The sequence below is a fragment of the Brachypodium distachyon genome, chromosome 1 (assembly GCF_000005505.3).
Source record: "Brachypodium distachyon strain Bd21 chromosome 1, Brachypodium_distachyon_v3.0, whole genome shotgun sequence".
NCBI classification, from domain to species: Eukaryota; Viridiplantae; Streptophyta; class Magnoliopsida; order Poales; family Poaceae; genus Brachypodium; species Brachypodium distachyon.
Genome location: NC_016131.3, coordinates 31,328,293 through 31,350,079, shown reverse-complemented (window position 1 = coordinate 31,350,079; position 21,787 = coordinate 31,328,293). Strand labels below are relative to the sequence as shown.

The window sequence follows — 21,787 nt, the reverse complement described above, 5'->3', positions numbered from 1 at the left end:
ATTGGTAAATGCCACAGGATTGCGTTTCATAAATTTGACACACCAATCAAATTTAAATGCAGACCAAATTAATAATTAATACAAACCATACTCCTATACGCGCTACTATACTACTCATGGAAAACATTACTAGCAGCTGGTACACTTGTTAAAAACAGAGCGCGTCCAACATAAATAAGCACAACCAAAACCACACCTCATCAGCATCCAGCACAATCAAAATGATCCTACGGTTACGGTTAGACCAAGCTGACTTTATGAGCCTATCAAATGTTTAATTCGTGGGCCTGGCAGAGTTAAATGCGATTAGACTGTATCAAAAATCATAAAGTAGTAAAATCCTAGGCGAGGCAATTCCCATTCCTACGCACACGGATTCTAGAGTCCAATGAAATCAAAATAGATCGACAAAATCCATCCGCTGCATTTAAATCCTCCGAGCAAGCGTTTCTTTCGGGTCAGGTGGGCGTTCGGTTATAACTGAAATTTTGGTTCGGTTCTTCGGGTTTTCATGAAATTCGGTTCTTCAAATATGAGGACCGAAGTTATCTTAAAAATTTTGAGAACCGAAAGTTCGTTCACCGAAAATTCGGTTCGGTTTTCGGTTCGGAACCGAACTAACAGAACATTGTGTTTACGGCAAAAAAAAATGAAAACAAATTTAGTTCAATCTTCTACTTACAACAAAAAATAGATTTAAGTTACACGCAAAAATAAACGCATAATCTTATGTGACACAGACACACGTAATGAGTAAATATCATCTAACATGCAATGAAAACATTAAATTTTAAAGATGCAGCAATGAACTTCGGTTCTTCGGGTTTTTTCGGTTAACCGAGGCAAGAGACCGAATTAACCGAACAAACTTCGGTTCTTTGAGTTTGCTGACCGAAATTTTAAACGGTTCTTCGGTTTCTGGTTCTTCGGTGATCGGTTTCGGTTTCTCGGTTTTTATGCCCACACCTACTTTCGGGGCCCTCTCGCAAGCTGACCCACGTACGGGTCCCCTTCTCCGCCTGCTTAAATTCCCCCCTTCGCTCCCTCCCTCCTCCGGCAGCAGCAACCGAAGAAACCGCCTTCTCCCTCGCCTTCCTTTTACTTCATGCTCCTTTTCGTCCACTCGCTCTCGAGAGAGACCTTGTCGTGCGTGAGAAACTCACAGATCAATGGCGGCGGCGCTGCTGCCGGAGACGACGGTCGGGGCGATGCTGGCGGCGACATGGGAGCAGGTGTGTGCCCCGGTGGTCGTGCCGCTGCTGCGCGCGGCCGTGGCGCTCTGCCTCGCCATGTCCGTGATGCTCTTCGTCGAGAAGGCCTACATGGCCGCCGTCATCCTCGCCATGCGCCTGTTCCGCCGCTGCCGCCCCGAGCGCCAGTACCGCTGGGAGCCCATGCGCGAAGACGAAGGCGACGACCTCGAGCTCGGCGGCAATGGCGACTACCCCGTGGTGCTCGTCCAGATCCCCATGTACAACGAGCGCGAGGTGAGCACGTGACAGAAGACATGGCTCATGAGGCCGGCCGGCCGGCTGCCGTGGTGAATGCAGCATTGTTGCAGTATCTTTCAATTCTCTGGCAAACAATGATTTTTTTGTTTGTTCCCTTTCGATAAGGGAATGTTCCGCGGTCTCTGGATTGGTAAAAATTGATTACGCGCGTTTCTGTTTTTGAGGGGAGGTTTTGACTCCTGCCTGGCTGGCTGTGGCTGCAGGTGTACCAGCTGTCGATCGGGGCGGCGTGCGGGCTGTCGTGGCCGTCGGATCGGATCATCGTGCAGGTGCTCGACGACTCGACGGACCCCGCCATCAAGGTAAAATTAACCCGGATGCACGCACGCACGGGATTATTATTCTTCCAGTTCATCCCGGCCTTTCTAAGCCGGTGTTCTTCTTTTTTTCCTGCACGCTACTCTTTCTTGGCCCCAGCTGTCAGTAACGGTAGCTCGCCGCAAGTAATAATCGTGCTGAGCTCTGACACACTGACGGTTGCAACTGCATATACACGCGCCAGGTGGCACGACGGTTGCACCCCATGAAAATACATAATTAAAGCTTATCATTCACTGACAAGCAATACTACTATTAGTACTCCATCTGGGAAAATTTAGCAAAGCTTTGCACCTGCTTGCATGCTTGCTTCCAAGTTCCAACCCGGATCTAGCTGAGCTTGTGTCATTAATTTAGCATGCTGTAATTTGGCTTTTCTCCAATTTTATTGATGGGAATGGCCCTTAGAGACTGGCAGCATCTTTTCTTTGGATGTCCCCTGGAGAATATGATCGATGTGGTGCAGTGCACGCATGCCACTCTCTTAATTCCAGCTCGACAAATTAATTCCTCTGTATACATCCTGGTATTTCTGGTTATTTTTCCGAGTTTCTTGCATAAATCTTTTACCACCTTCCTCTCTCTCTTGCCTGTATATATGCTCGCTGTCAAATTGCACCTTGCAGCTAACCTTTTTTGAGTGAAAATTACAGCTAACTAGCCGTGCAGTAACACTAGGATAGTTTTGGCCTTAATTGCCTGTATATGCATGGACTGATGTGTGTGGATCATGGATGCAGGAGCTGGTGCAGGTGGAGTGCCAGCGGTGGGCTCGGAAGGGCGTGAACATCAAGTACGAGATCCGGGAGAACCGGCGGGGCTACAAGGCCGGCGCCCTCAAGGAAGGCATGAAGCACAGCTACGTCAGGGACTGCGACCTCGTCGCCATCTTCGACGCCGACTTCCAACCCGACGCCGACTTCCTCCGCCGCGCCGTCCCCTTCCTCGTCCACAACCCCGACGTCGCGCTCGTCCAGGCCCGATGGAAATTCGGTACTACGAAGCGTCCTCCCAGCACGATGTCTTTGTGAAAAAGTTATGTTTGCTACACGTGCTCCTGATGCTGTTTTGTGCTGCGCATGCAGTGAACGCGGATGAATGCTTGATGACAAGGATGCAGGAGATGTCTCTGGACTACCACTTCACGGTGGAGCAAGTAGTAGGCTCCTCCATCTATGCCTTCTTCGGCTTCAATGGTAAACTTGATCTCAACACATATATGCATTTTTGCATGCGTCTTTTGGAACCGCTGGTGTCTTAACAGGCAGAATATACGCTCTCTGTGAGCACAGGTACCGCTGGCGTGTGGCGAATTGCTGCTGTGAATGAGGCAGGTGGCTGGAAGGACCGAACCACGGTTGAGGACATGGATCTGGCAGTCCGAGCAAGCCTCAAGGGGTGGAAGTTTGTATTCCTGGGTGATCTCATGGTAAGTTAACATGCACCGGTATCCTATCAGTCATGAAGCACCTGATGCATCGCTGGTTTGTGTGTGCTACGTCGCTGTTAAGATCCAAAGCTAACGCAGAAGGGTTTTCAGGTCAAAAGTGAGCTCCCGAGCACATTCAAAGCGTTCCGGTACCAGCAGCATAGATGGTCGTGCGGGCCCGCAAATCTGTTCAGGAAAATGTTGATGGACATTGTCAGGAATAAGGTCCATTGCGCTAAGCTTTATTCTGGGACGAAAAATAGTACTGGCATATAGAATTTGTTGCTGACGAGGTATTGATCTTGATGCAGAAAGTGACGCTGTGGAGGAAGATCCATGTCATCTACAACTTCTTCTTGGTGCGCAAGATTATCGGGCACGTTGTGACCTTTGTGTTCTGCTGCCTTGTTATCCCGGCCACAGTCTTAGTTCCCGAGGTTGAGATACCAAAGTGGGGTTACATCTATATTCCCAGCATCATCACCCTTCTCAATGCTGTTGGGACTCCAAGGTGCCAATCCTCTAAAGAACTATACAGTTCTTGTTCCTGACTTCTTGGATAAGACTTACCTGAATACTGACATGTGAAACAATCAAATGATACAGGTCTGTTCACTTACTTGTCTTCTGGACTCTGTTTGAAAATGTCATGTCATTGCATAGAACAAAGGCCACCTTCATTGGTCTATTGGAGATAGGTAGAGTGAACGAATGGGTGGTGACAGAAAAGCTTGGCGACGCTCTGAAGATGAAAACGCCAAGCAAAGTTCCCAAGAAGCTACGGATGAGGATAGGAGAAAGGTATATGACCACAGTTTGCTTACTCTAGTGCATTTCTCAACTATCGGAACTAAACTTTAATACGGAATCAGGTTGCATCTCCTGGAGCTTGGTGTTGCAGCTTACCTCTTCTTTTGCGGATGCTATGACATTTCATTCGGGAACAACCATTACTTCATCTTTCTGTTTATGCAATCCATCACTTTCTTCGTTGTCGGTGTGGGATATGTCGGGACATTTGTCCCGCACTGATAACATAAGCATGATGAGGGTATCCGTCTTCAATTTACAACTGTCTTCAACCCTTTCGTCTCATGGTTATAAACCACATGAAAGATAACATCAGGCAGCCTTCTGTTGGGTGTAATGTTGTCAGAAAAATCCAGTGTAAAAGCACTGCAAGACAAGAAATCGATATGTAGGTGGTTTTAGCTGCTAGGAGTGTGGTGAAGCACCGAAGCTCATGAGATCGGTGATGATCAAGCAGGCTGTCTAGAGTCTCTGCATCACCGTAACAAGTAGATAAAAAATTCCTCAAGTTTCATCCATTCTTAGCAGGAAGATTCGTTGTGACAAGAAAATAAAATGACTGGTACCTGCACATCTTCAGTTATTTCTTTTACCATTTCTTTCTCCTGTGTCAATGTAAAGTGCAATAATAAACATAGGAAATCGGGCAGATTTCATCTCAGGCAACTGTGGTAACATACAGAGATAGTATCACAAAAGCTGATCTCTAGTCGTTGCTTGCCGTGAGATCAACTGTGCATGACTTGTCTGAGTTCACCGGACAAATGATTGAGTTTAATGTTTCCTTCAGACAGCACTGCCAGCAATGCCTGTCAGTCCGGTTATTGACAGACTGTCTGTGGATTTGCCCGACCAGCTAACAAATGAGAGGGGCCTGCATGCAACTCAACAATTCATAGGAGTGCTACACATCCAAAAGTTACGGTTCCACAATTATGCAAGTGTCCAAATCACGGGGAGTGCATCTGTAGATCTGTAGATGTGAATGTGTGATTGAAGTGTCCGCAGGCTGAGCCTCAATAATTTGGGAAGAACCTGAACAGGCGATAAGATCTTGTGGTACTTGCTGTTGCATCAGAAAGCAAAGGTAGAAGAATCCTTTTTTTTAAGGCAAAGGTAGAAGAATCCTAGTGACAACTGACATGCACAGCGCAAAGGGCAAACAAAATTGAGAGGTGTACCTAGTAACACCTGTCCTTTGCTCCACATGCTTCTCCATGTCGAGTTTCATGCTCGCTCTAACCAATTCACCCCAAACCTAACCGTTGACGAAAGCTGGGCAATATGCTCTTCTTCAACACTCTGTTATCCCTCAATTTACCTTGCTAGCTTGGGAGAGGTAAGCCAATGTTCAAAATGCAATAGCTTCCCACGAATCAACAAGGATTGTTCACATCTCCAACCAGCTGCAATGGTTGACGCCATCCGTAACTTGTACGGACTGCTCGGTGTGACTGATCGCACCAGCCAACGCAATGCAGGCCTCACATATCGCCGAGCACTCGTCGTGGTACAAGTCCCCAGAAAGGAAAATGTGCTTCTTCCCCTGGAGCTCGACAGCGCTCCAGGCAGGGTCTTTCCTAATGCCGAGCGACTTCATGGTCTCATGCGTGCTGGCCACACTGTCCCACATCTCGCAGGCGGCATACGTGTTTGCCAGGACGACATATTTGCCAGCGTTCCCAGGCTGCAGCCGGAAGAAGCGCCGTGCGGCGAGCTCGACCAGCCTCACATCGCCGTGCTTTCTGCAGGCGCCCAGCAGTGCACCCCAGACCACCGAGTGCTCCTGGCAGTCCGGAAGGTTCTTGACGAGCTCGTACGCGTCGTGGAGCCTGCCGACCCTGGCAAGCATGTCAACCACCGCCGCGTAGTGCTCGCTCTTCGGGGTGAGGCCGTAGTCCAACGGCATGGATGAGAAGTGCCTCAGCCCCTCATCGACGAGTCCGCCGTGCGCACAGGCTGAGAGCACGGCGAGGAACGTCACATCGTTCGGCCGGAACCCGTCCCGCGTCATCTGGTCGAAGAGCGCCAGCGCCTCACCCACGTGCCCGTGCTGGCCATGCCCGGAGATGACCGCGGTCCACATGGTCACATTCCGCTCCGGCGCGGCTGCGAAAGCCCGGCGTGCATCCTCGGTGCTGCTGCACTTGAGGTACATGTCGACGAGCGCGCTGTTGGCGAAGACGTTGCCACCGACCACGTCCGACTTGACCATGACGCCGTGCACACGCCAGCCGTGCTGCAGCGCGGCCAGCCTCGCGCACGCGCAGAGCACCGACGAGAACGTGAACTGGTCCGGCCTCAGCCCCTCCGCCCGCATCGAGCCGAACATCTCCAGCGCCTGCGATTCCAGCCCGCCGCGCGTGCACCCCGATATCAGGGCGTTCCATGCCACGACGCCCCTACGCGGCATTCCGTCGAACAGGTTCCGGGCGACGCCGAGCTCCCCAATCTTCGCGTAGAAGATCAGCAGCTTGGTGGCCATGTAGTCGTTGCAGTTGAACCCGGTGGAGATCATGCGCGCGTGGATCCTCTTGCCGACCCTCGCGTCCCTCCGGTTCACGCATTCTTGCAGCAGAAGAGCGTAGGTTCTTGAGAAGGGGCACACGGTTCTCCGGTGTAGGAGACTCACGGCCTGGGATAACTCGCCTCGGATGCACAGCGACCTCAACGTCCGTGCTAAGCTAGTCGAACCCATGGTGGCGTGGCCCAAGGAAACCACAGGTTCCTACTACTACGGACTGCGGTCTACGCTTACGGGACGTGTGCTCAAGACGTCCAGCCACAGCCACGCCCACTCGGCAATCGGGTATAGGCTCAGGTTGCCCGAGGTGAGATTCTTATTATTTTAATTTTTGCGTGGAGAGATTTCACTATTTTAGCCGGTTGTACTTTTTCATAAAATGTTGGCATATTTTCCTCCTACTTGTGAGTTGGAAGCTATGTAGAAAATCATAACATGGAGTTTGGTATTGTACGAGAACTTAAATGGCAATCAAAGAATAACGGTCAATCCCCTTTCAGGCTTACAACTGTATAATTGGTACCCAGTTTTATCCAGATTTTTATTTGAGTAATTCTAGGCCAGCTATGTGTGGTTATTATACAGTAGTATAAAAAATCTTGTTCTTTTTGGACATTAGCCTTCCTTGTTTTTTTTTTTGAGGACACATTAGCCTCCTGGCAGGATACTGAACAACTTCTGGACCACATTGGTGCTGAAAGTCTTGGCCCAAGACAGCAGCTAACAACAATTTTCCAGTCACAACAATACATTTCTGATTGATTTAACCCAAAGAAACAATTTTGAATTTCTGAGGGAGATTGCTTATGGCTGAGTCCTTTTATACGACAATACGATGGAAGCCATAGCCTAGGTCGGAGGGTTTGTGCGCGGCGGCCCAGCCCAAGGCCCAGGGAGACCGGCCCGGAAAAGTGTTTCTTCCTTTCTTTGTCATGCGTTTTCCTTTCTCGCGGGTGGCGTTCTTGTGAGCGTTACTAATTTGTTTCCGGGAGAGTTACAATACTCCTTAAAAAAGAATCGGCCCAACGTGGATGTCTTCGTAGGCCTTGGGCTGCGCGGCCGGCGCGTCGCACAGCGTTGTCGCTTCGCCCGCGCAAGCAGACGGGATGGGCGCTAGGGTTACTCGCCTCCTTGTCCACGACTCCTGGGTTAGCCGCCGCTGTCAGCCTGTCACAACTCTCTTCCTCTCTCGTGCGATTCTCGTGCGACTTCCTTTTCTTTTCCCCACACATTATTTGATTTCCTTCCCTCCCCTTCCGTCTCTCCCCCTTCTCGCTGCCGCCTTCCCTCTCCGCGAGCCGCCTCGCCGCCCGGGTCGCCGACGCCAGCGCCCCGCCCGCCGCGGAGCAGAAGACGCCGGCCGTCCCCGACCCTACGCCGCGCGCGGCGCCGCTCACCCCCCCGAGACGTAAGTGAAGAGGTCAAAACCCTATCCCTCCCCTTCCCGCGAAACGGATCTGGTCCCAATCCCGATCTGCTCCGGATCTCTCCCCCGCCCCGTAGATTCGATCGCTCTTCTCGGTTAGCTTCCGTTTGCGATCCCCGATTCGTTCGATGGCTGGCTGGCTGTTTCGATGTGCCTGGGCTGTGGGTGGAGTGTGCTGCTAGATCTGGGTTGGTTTCTGGGGTCAACGGTCGAGAGTCGAGCGGTTCGGCCCGTGTGGTTGATAGTTAGATTCGTGGGCGGATGATGATGATGCGATGGACCTTGACGACTTGTGTTGATGCGTGGGGAGTAGAGTATCTCACGCTATGCTAGGCGGTTGTTGAGTCTCTGATGAACTGGACGCACGTTATTTATCTGTCCATAGAGTTAAATTGTTGAACTATTGCTGACACATGAACTGCCATGTGGATGTTCCTGCCTTTATGCTGCCGTACTGTGAAGTATGTGTAGCTCTAGCCTCCAAGTTGGCTTCATACCTGTTATTTAGTACCGTGCAACTGAGAGCCCAAGCTTTGTTTCTGATCATGCCCTGATTTTGGCTCAACTCTTACTTTCCGTGTCTGCAAGGCTGGAGTTTTGAAGATGCTCAACTCCTACTTGTTTGCTGATGCTCCATTTATTTTTTTAATTTAATTCTATGTTTTGAAGAGACTTGGGAGCTGACAGTCTAATTGTCTGAAGCTGGAGTGTTGTATATATATTTATTTTTCTTGCACTGCTAATTAACTATAGTACATGCTCTTGCGAACCACACCAGATTACATGTGAGCTGATGACTTGTAAATTGTATTGCATCATTTACGTTCCCGTGGCATGTTATTCGATTGTTACATAGTATCATATTCTTCTCCATCATTCTGCTTCGTTATAGTTTATTTCTTCTGCATCTTCCATACTTTATTTGTCTTGTTAATGAAGTAGAATTTTGTCAAAGTTTGTGTTACCTATTTTAGCAATTGTGAATGTTTTTGTTTATATGGATCTGTAGGATTAAATATGTTTAGTAACAGCATGCTTCAGTCACTTTGCATTGTACACGATTTTAGTGTGTATTGCTTTAGCCTTACACAAAAGAGGACTCTACTGTGTTGTTTATTGTCTATTTACATTTGAGAGGGTTTATATTTCTTTCATTATGCGTTTACTTCTCATGTGATGAAGCTGTATATAACTCCCTATCTTTTCTGCAGAGTCAATATGTCACTGGATGTTACTCAAATACTCTTGAGTGCACAATCTGCCGATGGCGCGATTAGGAAGCATGCTGAAGAAAGCCTCAAGCAGTTTCAGGAACAAAACCTCCCAGGTTTCTTGTTCTCCCTCTCAAGTGAGTTGGCCAGTGATGAGAAACCTGAGGAGAGCCGTAGGTTGGCTGGTTTGATCCTGAAGAATGCACTCGATGCAAAGGAGGAGCACAGGAAGAGTGAACTTTTTCAGAGATGGCTGGCACTGGATGCTGGTGTCAAGGCGCAAATTAAAGCATTGCTGCTGCAAACTCTCTCGTCTCCTGTTGCAAATGCCAGATCTACCTCTTCTCAAGTTATCGCGAAGGTTGCTGGTATTGAGATCCCTCAGAAGCAATGGCCTGAGCTTATAGTATCACTACTCTCAAGCATACATCAGGTGCAACCAAATGTCAAGCAGGCTACGCTTGAGACACTTGGCTACTTATGTGAGGAAGTTTCTCCGGAAGCTGTTGACCAAGACCAAGTCAATAAGATACTGACTGCCGTTGTTCAGGGTATGAATGCTTCTGAAGGAAACTCTGAGGTGAGGCTTGCAGCCACACGAGCATTGTATAATGCGTTGGGATTTGCTCAGGTTAACTTCTCCAATGACATGGAGCGTGATTATATCATGAGGGTTGTTTGTGAAGCAACCCAGTCACCAGAGGTGAAGATAAGACAGGCTGCTTTTGAGTGTTTGGTGGCCATTTCATCCACTTACTATGATAAGCTGGCCACATACATGCAGGACATATTTAACATCACTGCAAAGGCTGTAAAGGGAGATGAGGAGTCAGTTGCACTTCAGGCCATTGAATTCTGGAGTTCTATATGTGATGAGGAAATTGATATTCTGGACGAGTACAGTAGCGAGTTTACAGCTGACTCTGATGTTCCTTGCTACTATTTTATCAAGCAGGCTCTACCGGCCTTAGTGCCAATGCTGCTGGAGACTCTTCTCAAGCAGGAGGAAGACCAAGACTTGGATGAAGGTGCTTGGAATCTTGCAATGGCTGGGGGAACTTGTCTGGGCCTGGTGGCAAGGACTGTTGGGGATGATATTGTTCCTCTTGTGATGCCTTTTGTTGAGGAGAACATAACGAAGCCTGAATGGAGGCAAAGGGAGGCCGCAACATATGCATTTGGATCCATTTTGGAGGGCCCATCCGCTGATAAACTTGCACCCCTTGTTAATGTCGCATTGAATTTTATGCTGTCAGCATTGATAAAGGACCCAAATAACCATGTCAAGGACACGACTGCTTGGACCCTTGGAAGAATATTCGAGTTTCTTCATGGTTCTGCACTTGAAACTCCTCCCATCATTACAGCTGAGAACTGCCAGCAAATACTTACTGTGCTACTTCAAAGCATGAAGGATGTCCCAAATGTGGCAGAAAAGGCTTGTGGGGCACTCTATTTCCTTGCTCAAGGCTATGTGGATGCTGGATCTGCATCACCTTTATCTCCTTTCTTTCAAGATATTGTTCAGAACCTTCTTATGACCACTCACAGGGAGGATGCTGGAGAATCCAGGCTGCGTACTGCAGCTTATGAGACTCTAAATGAAGTTGTCAGGTGCTCAACTGAGGAGACAGCTCCTATTGTTATGCAGTTGGTACCTGTGATCATGATGGAACTCCATCAGACACTTGAGGCGGAAAAGTTGTCAACTGATGAGAGGGAGAAGCGGAGCGATCTGCAGGGCCTTCTTTGTGGTTGCTTGCAGGTCATTATCCAGAAGTTGGGAGGAATGGAGTCAACAAAATTTTCGTTTTTACAGTATGCAGATCAGATGATGGACCTCTTTTTGAGAGTTTTTGCTTGTAGAAATGCCACTGTGCATGAGGAGGCTATGCTTGCTATTGGTGCATTAGCATATGCAGCCGGTTCAAACTTTGCAAAGTACATGGCACAGTTTTATCAGTATTTGGAAATGGGTCTTCAGAACTTTGAAGAGTATCAGGTCTGTGCCATTACTGTGGGTGTTGTAGGTGACTTGTGCAGGGCACTGGAGGACAAAATTTTGCCCTACTGTGATGGCATCATGACCCAGCTCCTGAAGGATCTATCCAGCAATCAGTTGCACAGATCTGTAAAACCACCTATATTCTCCTGTTTTGGTGATATTGCACTGGCAATTGGGGAGAACTTTGAGAAGTATCTAATCTATGCCATGCCCATGCTTCAAAGTGCGGCAGATTTGTCGGCGCACGCAACTGCAGCGGATGATGAGATGCTTGACTACACAAATCAATTGAGGAATGGCATCTTGGAGGCTTACTCTGGTATTCTTCAAGGATTTAAGAGTTCACCTAAGACACAATTGCTGATGCCATATGCTCCACATATTCTTCAGTTCCTTGATGCTCTTCATAATGGCAAGGATATGTAAGTCGCCATCACTGCCTCCAGTTTCCTAAATTTCTTTATATTTTCATGATCTTTTTTCTAATGATCTCTTATGGTTTCAGGGATGATTCTGTGATGAAGACTGCAATAGGTGTCTTGGGAGATTTGGCAGACACATTGGGTGTCCATGCTGGTCCTTTGATCAGTCAATCCACCTCAAGCAAGCAATTTTTGGATGAGTGCTTATCATCAGACGATCCCTTGGTCAAAGAATCAGCTGACTGGGCAAAGATTGCAGTTAGCCGTGCGGTTTCAGGTTGATGTGACGTTGTTCTCGAGTCTGCACATGCATCCATCCACATGTTGAGTCCGGGTCTTCGGTTGCATCATGTCTGGGCTTGCTCTTCGGAGAAGCCCACACATCCTCACAGCAGAGTCGGGGGGGGGGGTCCTCACTAACCCATGCATCAGTACATGCGTCAGCCCAGCCTTTTCAATTCTGCGGAAAAGAGGGTTAAGTTGGCCGCCTGCTAACTTTTCTAAAGGCATCTGGAACCTTCATTTCTTACTGGAGGTCTGATGAGATTCTATTGTAGCTTGTCATGCTGATGGTTTCCTCGGCTTGGCATGCATGGTTGTGGTCTGGGTGCTATCGCTTTCCTTTGCATTCATTGCATGCATCGAACATCTGTGTCATGGTCTACAAGGCCCGGTTGCTTATGGATATATTAAGCAAAAAGGGGGGCTCGCATGCATTGTCACCGGATTATTTTGTACTGCTCTGGGCTAAGTTCGCTGTGTCGGACGTGTCCGTCCCTAGCTGTTAGATTGTTTGTTTCCTAGTATTTTCCTCACGTGCATTGTCTTGCATTCATTCATGGTCTTTTTGTAAGGGTTTCTTTTGGTCAAAACTTTGACGGCATGCCGTTGTACAATGCCTTGCATGCGTCGGTTTATTTCCAGGTGTTATTGGGGCAATGCAGAATTGTGCTTTTTTTTGTCATCTATGCTGCTGCTCCGTTTCTGCTTCTTTGAAGCTTTGCTGGTAGGGAGGAAAAAACATTATAGGTCCTGAGTGGTGTTTTTCGGGGGCTGTTGTCGAGTGTGAGTTGGTTACAGGAATTGTATTATTCTATGGATCTCTGCTGCCTCCTACCCAATGTGTCATATCATTTGCTGGGCAGATTGAAAATATATGATGATGAATGATATGGATTTTACTTTCCTTTTATTTATCCATCTCTTCACCGGCACACGTGCATGAATGATTGCCATTGGAGACGGGGAAAATATCACGTGGAAAGCCACCCATTCGGTAGAAACTCTTACCCTCCGTTTATCTTTTTAGTCCCAGCCACCCAGTAGGCAGTAGCGGAGTACAGTACAACGGTGTCGTGCTTGGACGTCCACAAGTCAAAAGAAGCCGATTCGTACCATCAACAACGTCGCCTGGACGAGGATTGGCACTCTTCCTGGTATCAGAAGTGGACGTGGACTGGCACAACATAATTACTATCCCGATAATAGAAGCGGAGCTGATATGATCAAATAGCTAGGGTATGTTGATTTGATTTGATAGAACCTCGTGTTTCTTTTCCAGTCTCTATCACTATGATTCTAAGTGGAGGAGGTACACTCGTTCAAAAACAAGTGAAGGTGGTACTCGGTATCTGGACTTATCGTAAATGTTTCTTGCACTATTAACAAAAATTCTCACTAGAATCATGGTATTAGTACAAAATAAATGTATGATTGCATGCAAAATTTTATGCAAAATTGCCATGTATAATGTACTGTACAAGATAAGATATTAAATAGACTATGTATTGAAAAAATATCTCTTTTTTTTGTACAGCACAATTTATAAGTTAAAATTGCACAATCTTTTTTGATGCACTCTTACATTTACATCCACTACTAACATATGTACCTATAATTCTTCTATCCACGCTCATAGGCCCTTACTGATAGGGGTAAAGGTGTCCGATGTTTCGATGAGAAGATAGCTATCGATTTTTGGGTGGATGTCGATGTTGACGAACCGGCTACAAACGTGCGAGACGTTGCGCCTTAGCGATCGCTACAACAACTTCCGAGGTTATTGACCAAGCCGGAGCTAGATCAACCTGATCACGAAGGATCAATTCCTGCATGCAACCGAAGAACAAGCAAGAATTATAGATGCAATCAAGATATGCGAATAAAGGCGAAGCTTTATTGATGGGATTCTGCAAGCGCGTAATACAGAAGGTCGATTTGACACTTGTGCCTATGGCGAAGAGTAGCAAATAGCTAAGTCTTAAACTAAACAAAATCCGAGTCTAAACGAAGACCTAACGGGGGTATATATGGAAGACTAGAGCGATATGCGGCCAGCCTTGAGAAAGAAGGCCGAATCCTACTCTAGGTTGGTTTCCTTCACCTATACGGACTCTAAAAGTTCAGCCCATGTATGTGGACGAAATTACATGGGCCTAGCCCAAACTTAAAAGGTGACGCAGCACCATATAATTATGTGGACGAAAATATGAAGGGAAAAGCTCTATATTTCGCCCACGTCTTCATCTCTCATTATGGTGGCTTCAACGTTCTAAAATCTCCCGTTGCGGCGCCATCTTCAATCCTCACACGCTTGCTGCCTTCATCTCCATGCGTGGTCATGCTCCAATGCTTGTCCCTCTCATCCATGCTAGGTCCATCATTCCTAAGTGTGACAAACACATCTGATTTAAGCAGCATCATATTCTCATGTATGTGAAGAATCGTTCCAAGAACCGAAAATACTTGATAATTAAGTTGGCGTGCACGGGCTCTTGTGATAGGTCCTTGTAATGTAACTGTAGGTGCTGCGGGTGTATCAACATGTGGATGTCCTCGTCACTTACAATTTATAAGGTACATGAATTATGGGTTTAGATACAACTACGACTTGCATAATTGGCCGAAGAGACAAAGAGAGAAAGTGCGGCGAAGCCAAGTGGCGACTGGCAAGACATGTTTGGGGATTTGAAGAATCTTTGAAAGCAGAGCAAACCAACAACTCAACAAAGCCACCAAATATGAGCGGCAATCCCAAGGAGAAGAAATCCTATCGATCAGTGAGCTTCTCCCCTCCTCCTTTGATCAATGCACAGGCTCACACTTTGAACCCTTGCTCGTGTCAGGTCGATCAACCGTGGAGTTGAAACTTGGGGAACGCGGGCTGTTGAGACTTGAGAAGGGGTGGGGTGGGAGGGAGGGGGCGAAGGGGTGGTTCGAGCAGGATCCGCTTATGTGCTGTTTTTCTCGGTAACCAATGCAATGGATCACCTATGCATGGCACCTCAGAGTCCGGAGGATTGAGACTAGTGGAGAGTAACATATATTAGTAACATGCTTATGTTACTGGTCTAAGTTATCACCTTCATAGTAAAGAATAATTTATATGTGGTGTCATGTATTGTGTTATTTATTGTGTTGTAGACGCATCTTATCTTGATTTGTCACCTGACGCCAGGACAGGTCTCCTGGCCGGAGAATCCTACAGGCCCAAACACAACTCTAGTCGACCTGACACATGAGAATTCAGTGCCAAAGCTGACTCTTTCCGCCGAGAACTATTGTTAGTTTCCTCTTTTCTAGTTTTCCACAATGCTCAATAGTTTAGTTTGACTCTACAGGCCGCTAATGAACTGACACAAGGGAGATCGCCACACTAGAGCTACATGCCAAGAACAGAGAGTAATATGCCCTCGCTATGAGTTTAATTTAGTGAAGGTGTTTGCATATTCAGTTATTGTATTTGATGTCCAAATAAATCCAGAAGAGAAAAATGCATCTGGACTTTGATCATCATAACGCCACACATCCTCGGGGCCTCGCTGAATCCGTCAAAGGAGGCACGCAGAGGCACTATTTGCCAGGACGACGTACTCGCCTGGATCCTCTTCGGTAGTTCAGTAGCTTCGCATCCCGCTTTCACGGCGCTTGAGATCTCTTCTGAATTCTGATGTACAGAGAGCTCAACATCGGTTTTCTGTAGTAGAGCTTCTAATTTGGGCTTCCCAGCCTCTCTAATGGCGTCTTTGTATGGAGTACTACTTACAAGGAGAGGAAGGGAAAACAGGCTACATGTAACTCATATATCCAAATCTAGCATATACAACTGAAAATTCGGTTCCTTTCCTTTGCCTTCTAGCTTTGTTTTTTCTTCTTCCTATCTTCTTCTTTAGAAGAGTTCAGAGTTCAGACATAGTATATCATGCCGACCTCGAGGGTGGAGGCGTGCGGGACGGTGACGGCGTAGTTGGGCCCCCGGCTGTTCCTCCTCAGGAAGTCGTAGCCGAAGTTGATCACCAGCCGGCGGAGGAAGCTGGAACCGTTCTTGGCCTTGACGTAGGAGTGGCCCAGGATGAATGCCATGCCTGCCTCCCGGGCGTCAGTCAGGTCCTTGAGCTCCTCCTGCACGCCGGCGTTCGGCCTCAGGCTCGTCGCCGGCAGCACGAACCTCACCCTCTTCTTCACACCCAGCTGCACTGGCACCGGTGACGGCGATGGTGACGGGGACTGTATCTCCCCTGACCTGGCACGCGAGGAACCGATGGCGATGGTGCCCCCAGCCATGGCATCATCCTCCTCCAGCATGCGCATGCTGCCTGAGGCAACGACTGACATCCGCTCCTCGTCAACCTTGTCGTGCTCTTCACCATGCCACACGCCGTTGGCCTTGGAGGCCGCTCCAGCACTGGCACCGCCTCCTGAGGAGCGTATGAACTCGGCGACGCTGCACACGAGGTCCTTCTCGAATTCCTGGTCGTCCATGTGCACGTCGTGGTACCCGTACCGGACCACGCACCGGTAGATCCTGTACTCCTTGGGCCCGATCCTTCCGACCAGGAACCGCTCCTCAGGTGACACGTGTGGCACCGACACGTCCTTGATGCACATGAAGATGAGCACCTGATCATCACCAACACCAACAAATTAACGGTGAATGTCTGAACGACGGTCAATGCGATCAAGGTTCAGAAGGAAAAGAAGAAGATTTTGTCAAGTACGTACCTGATGGAATGCAGGTAGGTTGGTGACGAAATGGGAGAAGATAGCAGGGATGCCGCTGTCGATCTCGGTGTGTATGAGGCCGATGCCCCGGACACGGACGATGCCAAGGTTCGGGCTGAGGCTGAGGAGCCAGTTGATGGACACCTTGTTCTGAAGGTCGAACTCGTACTTCTTGATGGTGCCATAGTGCCAGATGCACATCACCAGCATGAAGAAGAAGGAGAGAGCGATCGGTGCCCAGGCTCCTTCCCTGAACTTGATGAGCGATGCCGAGAAGTAGAGTGCCTCAATGGTGCCGAAGAACACGATAAACCCGAGGGCGAGGAATATGCTCTTGTGCCAGCACAAGACTATCACCAGCGACATCAGACATGTCGTGACCAGCATTACAGTTATAACAGCCAATCCTGTTTAAAACAACAAGCACCATCATTCAGATGGACTGTCCATACTCCTTCACTTTGTATGCAATGGATAGGGTCAATTTGAAACTAGAAGATATATACTGTACTGTAATAAGGTGTCAAGAAAGGAAACAGTAACATGGTATACCTGATGCGTTGCCCAAGTGTTTCGTGTCTCTGAATCCAATGGTTGCGCCTAAGCACAGTATCATCAGGATCCAATTGATCTCCGGAATGTATATCTGTCCGTGTACTTTGGAGGATGTGTGCACGATCTTCACCCGGGGAAAGCAGCCTAGAGCAGTGCACTGCTTGATCATTGAAAATGTACCAGTGATAACAGCTTGGCTCCCCACTACTGCTGCGAGAATGGCGATCGCGAGAACGGGCCATCTGATTTGTTCTGAAGATGACAGATTCACAAATATTAAAAAAAAGCAGCACTAGGAGAGGCGATAAATATAATATTATTCTTGCTTCTGATGAAAGATCTGAGGAACATGACTTGCCAGGCACAGACACGTAGAATCCGATCCTGTAGTCTCCTTCCAGGATATGATGCTTCGACAGATAAGCAGCTTGGCCCATGTATGCAAGGATCAGTGAGGGATAGACCATGCAAGTAAAAGCAATCTGCATCCAGGAATCACTTATCAGAGACAGACAGTGGTACACCAGTGCTGCTTCTATAATGAAGCACTGGAATAGAAAAAATTTGAGCATGCAGCATCTGTTTCTTCACCTGTATCGACAACTGATTAAAATGCCCCAGATCTGCAAACATAGCTTCAGATCCTGAAAGAGCAAAGCAATCATATTAGAAGACAAGAACCAAACTAAGATCCAGGAATTTAAAAATGGTTGCGGAGCATAGTACCAGTAACACATAGCAGTATTCCTCCCAGGGACATCCAACCTCCTCTCTGTGTTTTCTTCAAGAACTTGTACATGTAATACGGGGATAATGCTCGATAGACATGAGGTTCCCATATCACAATATTGTAAACACCAATCATGCTTATACAAAGAAGCCATGCTATCACAATCGGAGCAAAAAGGAATCCCACCCGGTGTGTCCCATAGTGTTGCAGTGCAAACAGGCAAACCAGTATGAAGCAAGCAAGGGGTAACTCAACATCTGCAGAATCGCATTAGGAAAGTAAGATTAGAAATATCTTTAGACAGAGCACAACAAATCTACAAAAAATAATCAGAATAAAGTACAGTACACATGTGCAGGACTAAATTAAGTATGGAAATGCTAAATTATTGGTTCCAGAGTGAAGAATGGAGTTCATCTGCTCTGAATTTCAGAATTCATCACATGCTAACTTCTTCCAGACGTCAGCATGCGTTGCCTTTCGCAGGTTATAAACCTTATTGTTACTGCCTGGCAAGGATCTTATGTATTCGAATGTAAATTTAACCGGTGAGAGGTGTATGACCAGTAACTGGAAATACTGATTTTTACTGCTGGTAACTTAAACATTCAAATGCTATTTGATATTACCTGTCAGTAAATAACCAAAAAATGTCAAATTTGCATAAACTTTGATCAAAGTGGTTTTTGTTCTCCAATATGACTATTTAGTATTTAGCAGAGGGCACCGGTAAGGCTGGTAACGGTCGGTAACCAAAAATACTTCCCAGTTACCACAAATACCGGTCAGTTACCAAAACCTAACCTTCTTGTCTCATCCTTGTACCAACAGTACATGAACTAAATAGGCATAGAGTTTTCAATAAGATCATCGTTTCCACCCGAAGTTCCATACAACTACACGGAAAGTAACATTTATTGGAGCCATCAATGACGAGGAAATTAGTCTATTTTCCTGCTCAAAACCACTGATAAGTGTTAGGCCTGTGATGACTAGCTTGTGATAGTACTGCCTTTATTTGATATCCACACATCCCTGTTTGTGGTCATGCTCTGTCAAATACCTTCCCAAAATGAACTGCAGTACCGCACAAACACCGCTACGATCAGGCACGCAACTGATCAACAGGGTTGGTCATATCCTTGCAGTTAACATTCGCAATCCATAGTTCCATTCCCCATGACGCAAACTGCAGGTCACATCAGTCCTGGTTTTGCCACGACCACCCGGATTACCGCATTATCTACCATTGCTTTGGCATAGTAATACAGGTAAAAGTTGCAGGCATAAAGCAATCGTTGACATAAGACTAATAGCCTAACAGTGCAGCAATTCTACCACCAGTGGATCTGCACAATTGGGAGTGGACCAGACTCCTGAGTCACCTAGTTCAGAGCTTGAATCAAGAAACAGTGCCACACAAGACAGGGAAAACAAATCTACACAACGAAACAGAAAGGGCCATGGCCATGATTGGATCCTTACATTTGTGGTGTCCCTTTTCCATGGACAGCTCCAGCCCAGACACCGCGGAGAACACTGCAATAAACAGAGGAAATCAGCATTCCACATCAACCGCCCCCAAAAAATAACAGATATTAATCAGGGGGGTCGCGGACGACGCACCGGAGATGGCGGGGGTGAGCACGCCGTCGCCAATCACCATGCAGGTGCCCACCAGCGCCAGCACCAGCAGCACCCGCTGCAGCACCTTGTGCCGCTCCAGCATCCGCCTGACGCTGGCGGCCGCGCCCCCGCCGCGCCCGCCCAGCGTGGCGGCGGCGGCGGCATTGCCGTTGGTCTCCAGGTACTTCTTGGCGACGGCGCCGTCGCCGCCGTCCTCGTCGCCGGCGGCGGCGCGGCCCGGCGGGAGGAGGGTGGCGCGCGCGTGGCGGCAGAGGAGGGAGTAGAGCGCGAAGGTGCCGCCCTCGCCGTTGTCGTCGGCGCGGAGGACGACGCAGACGTACTTGAGGAGCGGGAGGAGGGTGAGCGTCCAGAAGACGAAGGAGAGCACGCCCAGGATCTCCTCGTTGGTCTCCGAGTGCTGGATGTCGTCCGCGAACGCCGCCTTGTACACGTACAGGGGAGACGTGCTCAGGTCGCCGTACACCACCCCGAGGCTCTGGTACGCCAGGCTCAGCGTCATCCGCCATGGCAGCTTCTTGCGCCCCTGCCTCCCTCCTCCTCCTCCCCCAGGCTTCTCCTGCAAACAGAACGCACGCAAACATCAGAAGCAAAACCAACCGAGATCACAGGAAACCGCCGGAAACTCCCAAGATCAGGGGCCAGAACCGCACAACAAAAGATTGACCCTCGATTGAAGCGTTCAACCTCAAGCTTCAGAAGGATTCCCAGCACCATACCTTCCTATCTGGCGGAGTGCCCGGTGGAGCCGGCGCCTCAGGATCCATGGTAGAGGGGCTTTTCATTTCAATTAATCCACCGCCCACTGGTCGAACCCGGTCTGTGCACTGGAGCAAGCAACAGAGGAAGCAAGCAAGCGCTACTACTAGCCTACTACTGTGGGGGAGTTGGGAGTTGGGATTAGGTGCTGGTGACGTTCTTGAATTCTTGGATATATGTATCTATGTACAGAGATCAGCAAGAGACTCAAATGAGGTGGGATTAGGTGGGATATGTTCAGAAATCTCGAGGCTTTGAAGGGGGGGTCAAAGGAGCAGAGCAGGGGCAGGTTTGAAGGGCGGCAGGCAGGCGGCAGCAGCACTGGTGTGAGCCTGCGGAGGCAGAGGAGGGAGACGGAGGGAAGGTGGAACTATATGTGGAAGGAGTTGAGAAGCAGCAGAAGAAGGCTAGAATATGGGGGAGTGGGGCAGGAGGAGCAAAACCGCAAAAATGAAAGATTTTTTTTTTTTGCAAGAAAGGCTTGCTCAAAAGCTACTTGTATGCTAGTTGTTGTTAGTGACGTGGCCGACTACTCTGTAAAATGCTCCATATGGTCTCTTGGGGAATTTATTTTCGAAAAGGAGGAGATTTGTCTTGGGGATTTTCTATCCTCTTCAACTGAGTGACTCGAATATCATGGGACAGAATGCATTACTCCAGTTTGGAATCGTTATGAGGTGGATTGTTTCAGACACAACAATCTACTATCTATTCTGAAATAAGTGACCTGAATTTGTATAAAAATTTATAAAAATCAACGTCACTTATTTGGTGACGGATGTAGTATCTAAATGCAAGGTTACATATAGGAAGAATTAATAGTTTTGCATACTTGTAATATAATATGTGCACAATAAATTGGCGTGGACTCAGTGGTTTGACTGAGAACGGATTACTGTACTAGTTCAACCTCACATACTAGCTATTACACTGGATGGGATGAGAGATTGGGAGATTCTATGGTTGCTTTTGGCTTCAAGCATGTACAAGTCATGTGACGTAGTAGATGTTTTACGTGTAAATTAATATTCTTTAAGTACACAGACAGTCAATCATATTGCTATTAGTGCACTAAACTAAGATTCAAAGCATTAGTTTATACTCAGATGCTGGCAAGGGCATCTCTTCAAGGGGAGTCTCCATTTTCTTTCCAATTTTCTAACAGAGGACATAGACAAATAACACAATCCCGTGAGGTCTCAAGTTTTCTCATTTGTTCAAAACTGTTAATCATTTATGTATTTTTCTCCGGTTCAGGGGGTGAAATGCGGGTCATTTTTTTCCCTCACACCGTCAATTCTCTTCCTTCCGCTCTTTTCTCTCCATTGCTCTTCTTGCCTGCACTCATTCGTCTTCCTCTTCCCAATCTAATTATTTGTGATGATCAAAGCATGTATTATTTGTGATGATCAAAGCATGTATGTACGTGTAAAACATTAAAA

The 21,787-nt window shown here is 47.7% G+C and overlaps 4 protein-coding genes across 4 annotated transcripts; 2 read left to right on the top strand and 2 right to left on the bottom strand.

Moving 5' to 3' along the window:
• Positions 1-1,274: 1,274 nt before the first annotated feature.
• LOC100843829 (probable mannan synthase 9) lies at positions 1,275-4,729 on the top strand. The gene is made up of 9 exons (XM_003560517.4): positions 1,275-1,487; positions 1,715-1,813; positions 2,570-2,822; positions 2,915-3,025; positions 3,122-3,258; positions 3,370-3,483; positions 3,570-3,769; positions 3,865-4,059; positions 4,131-4,729. Exons 1-9 carry the CDS (start codon positions 1,290-1,292, stop codon positions 4,288-4,290), a joined length of 1,467 nt encoding a protein of 488 aa, XP_003560565.2. The 5' UTR covers positions 1,275-1,289; the 3' UTR covers positions 4,291-4,729.
• On the bottom strand, positions 4,725-6,993 carry LOC100843519 (pentatricopeptide repeat-containing protein At4g16470). The gene has a single exon (XM_003560516.4). The coding sequence runs from the start codon at positions 6,764-6,766 to the stop codon at positions 5,459-5,461; it is 1,308 nt and encodes a 435-aa protein (XP_003560564.1). The 5' UTR covers positions 6,767-6,993; the 3' UTR covers positions 4,725-5,458.
• Positions 6,994-7,818: 825 nt separating this feature from the next.
• LOC100845669 (importin subunit beta-1) lies at positions 7,819-12,850 on the top strand. The gene is made up of 3 exons (XM_010229182.3): positions 7,819-8,000; positions 9,230-11,656; positions 11,740-12,850. The coding sequence occupies exons 2-3, from the start codon at positions 9,237-9,239 to the stop codon at positions 11,936-11,938; spliced, it is 2,619 nt and encodes an 872-aa protein (XP_010227484.1). The 5' UTR covers positions 7,819-8,000; positions 9,230-9,236; the 3' UTR covers positions 11,939-12,850.
• A 2,504-nt stretch (positions 12,851-15,354) lies between these two features.
• LOC100845368 (potassium transporter 10) lies at positions 15,355-20,371 on the bottom strand. Its single transcript, XM_003563544.4, has 9 exons — positions 20,306-20,371; positions 19,569-20,145; positions 19,428-19,481; positions 17,939-18,199; positions 17,804-17,856; positions 17,571-17,694; positions 17,210-17,464; positions 16,658-17,064; positions 15,355-16,555 (listed from the first exon to the last, which is right to left on the bottom strand). Exons 1-9 carry the CDS (start codon positions 20,369-20,371, stop codon positions 15,842-15,844), a joined length of 2,511 nt encoding a protein of 836 aa, XP_003563592.1. The 3' UTR covers positions 15,355-15,841.
• Between the last annotated feature and the right edge of the window lie 1,416 nt (positions 20,372-21,787).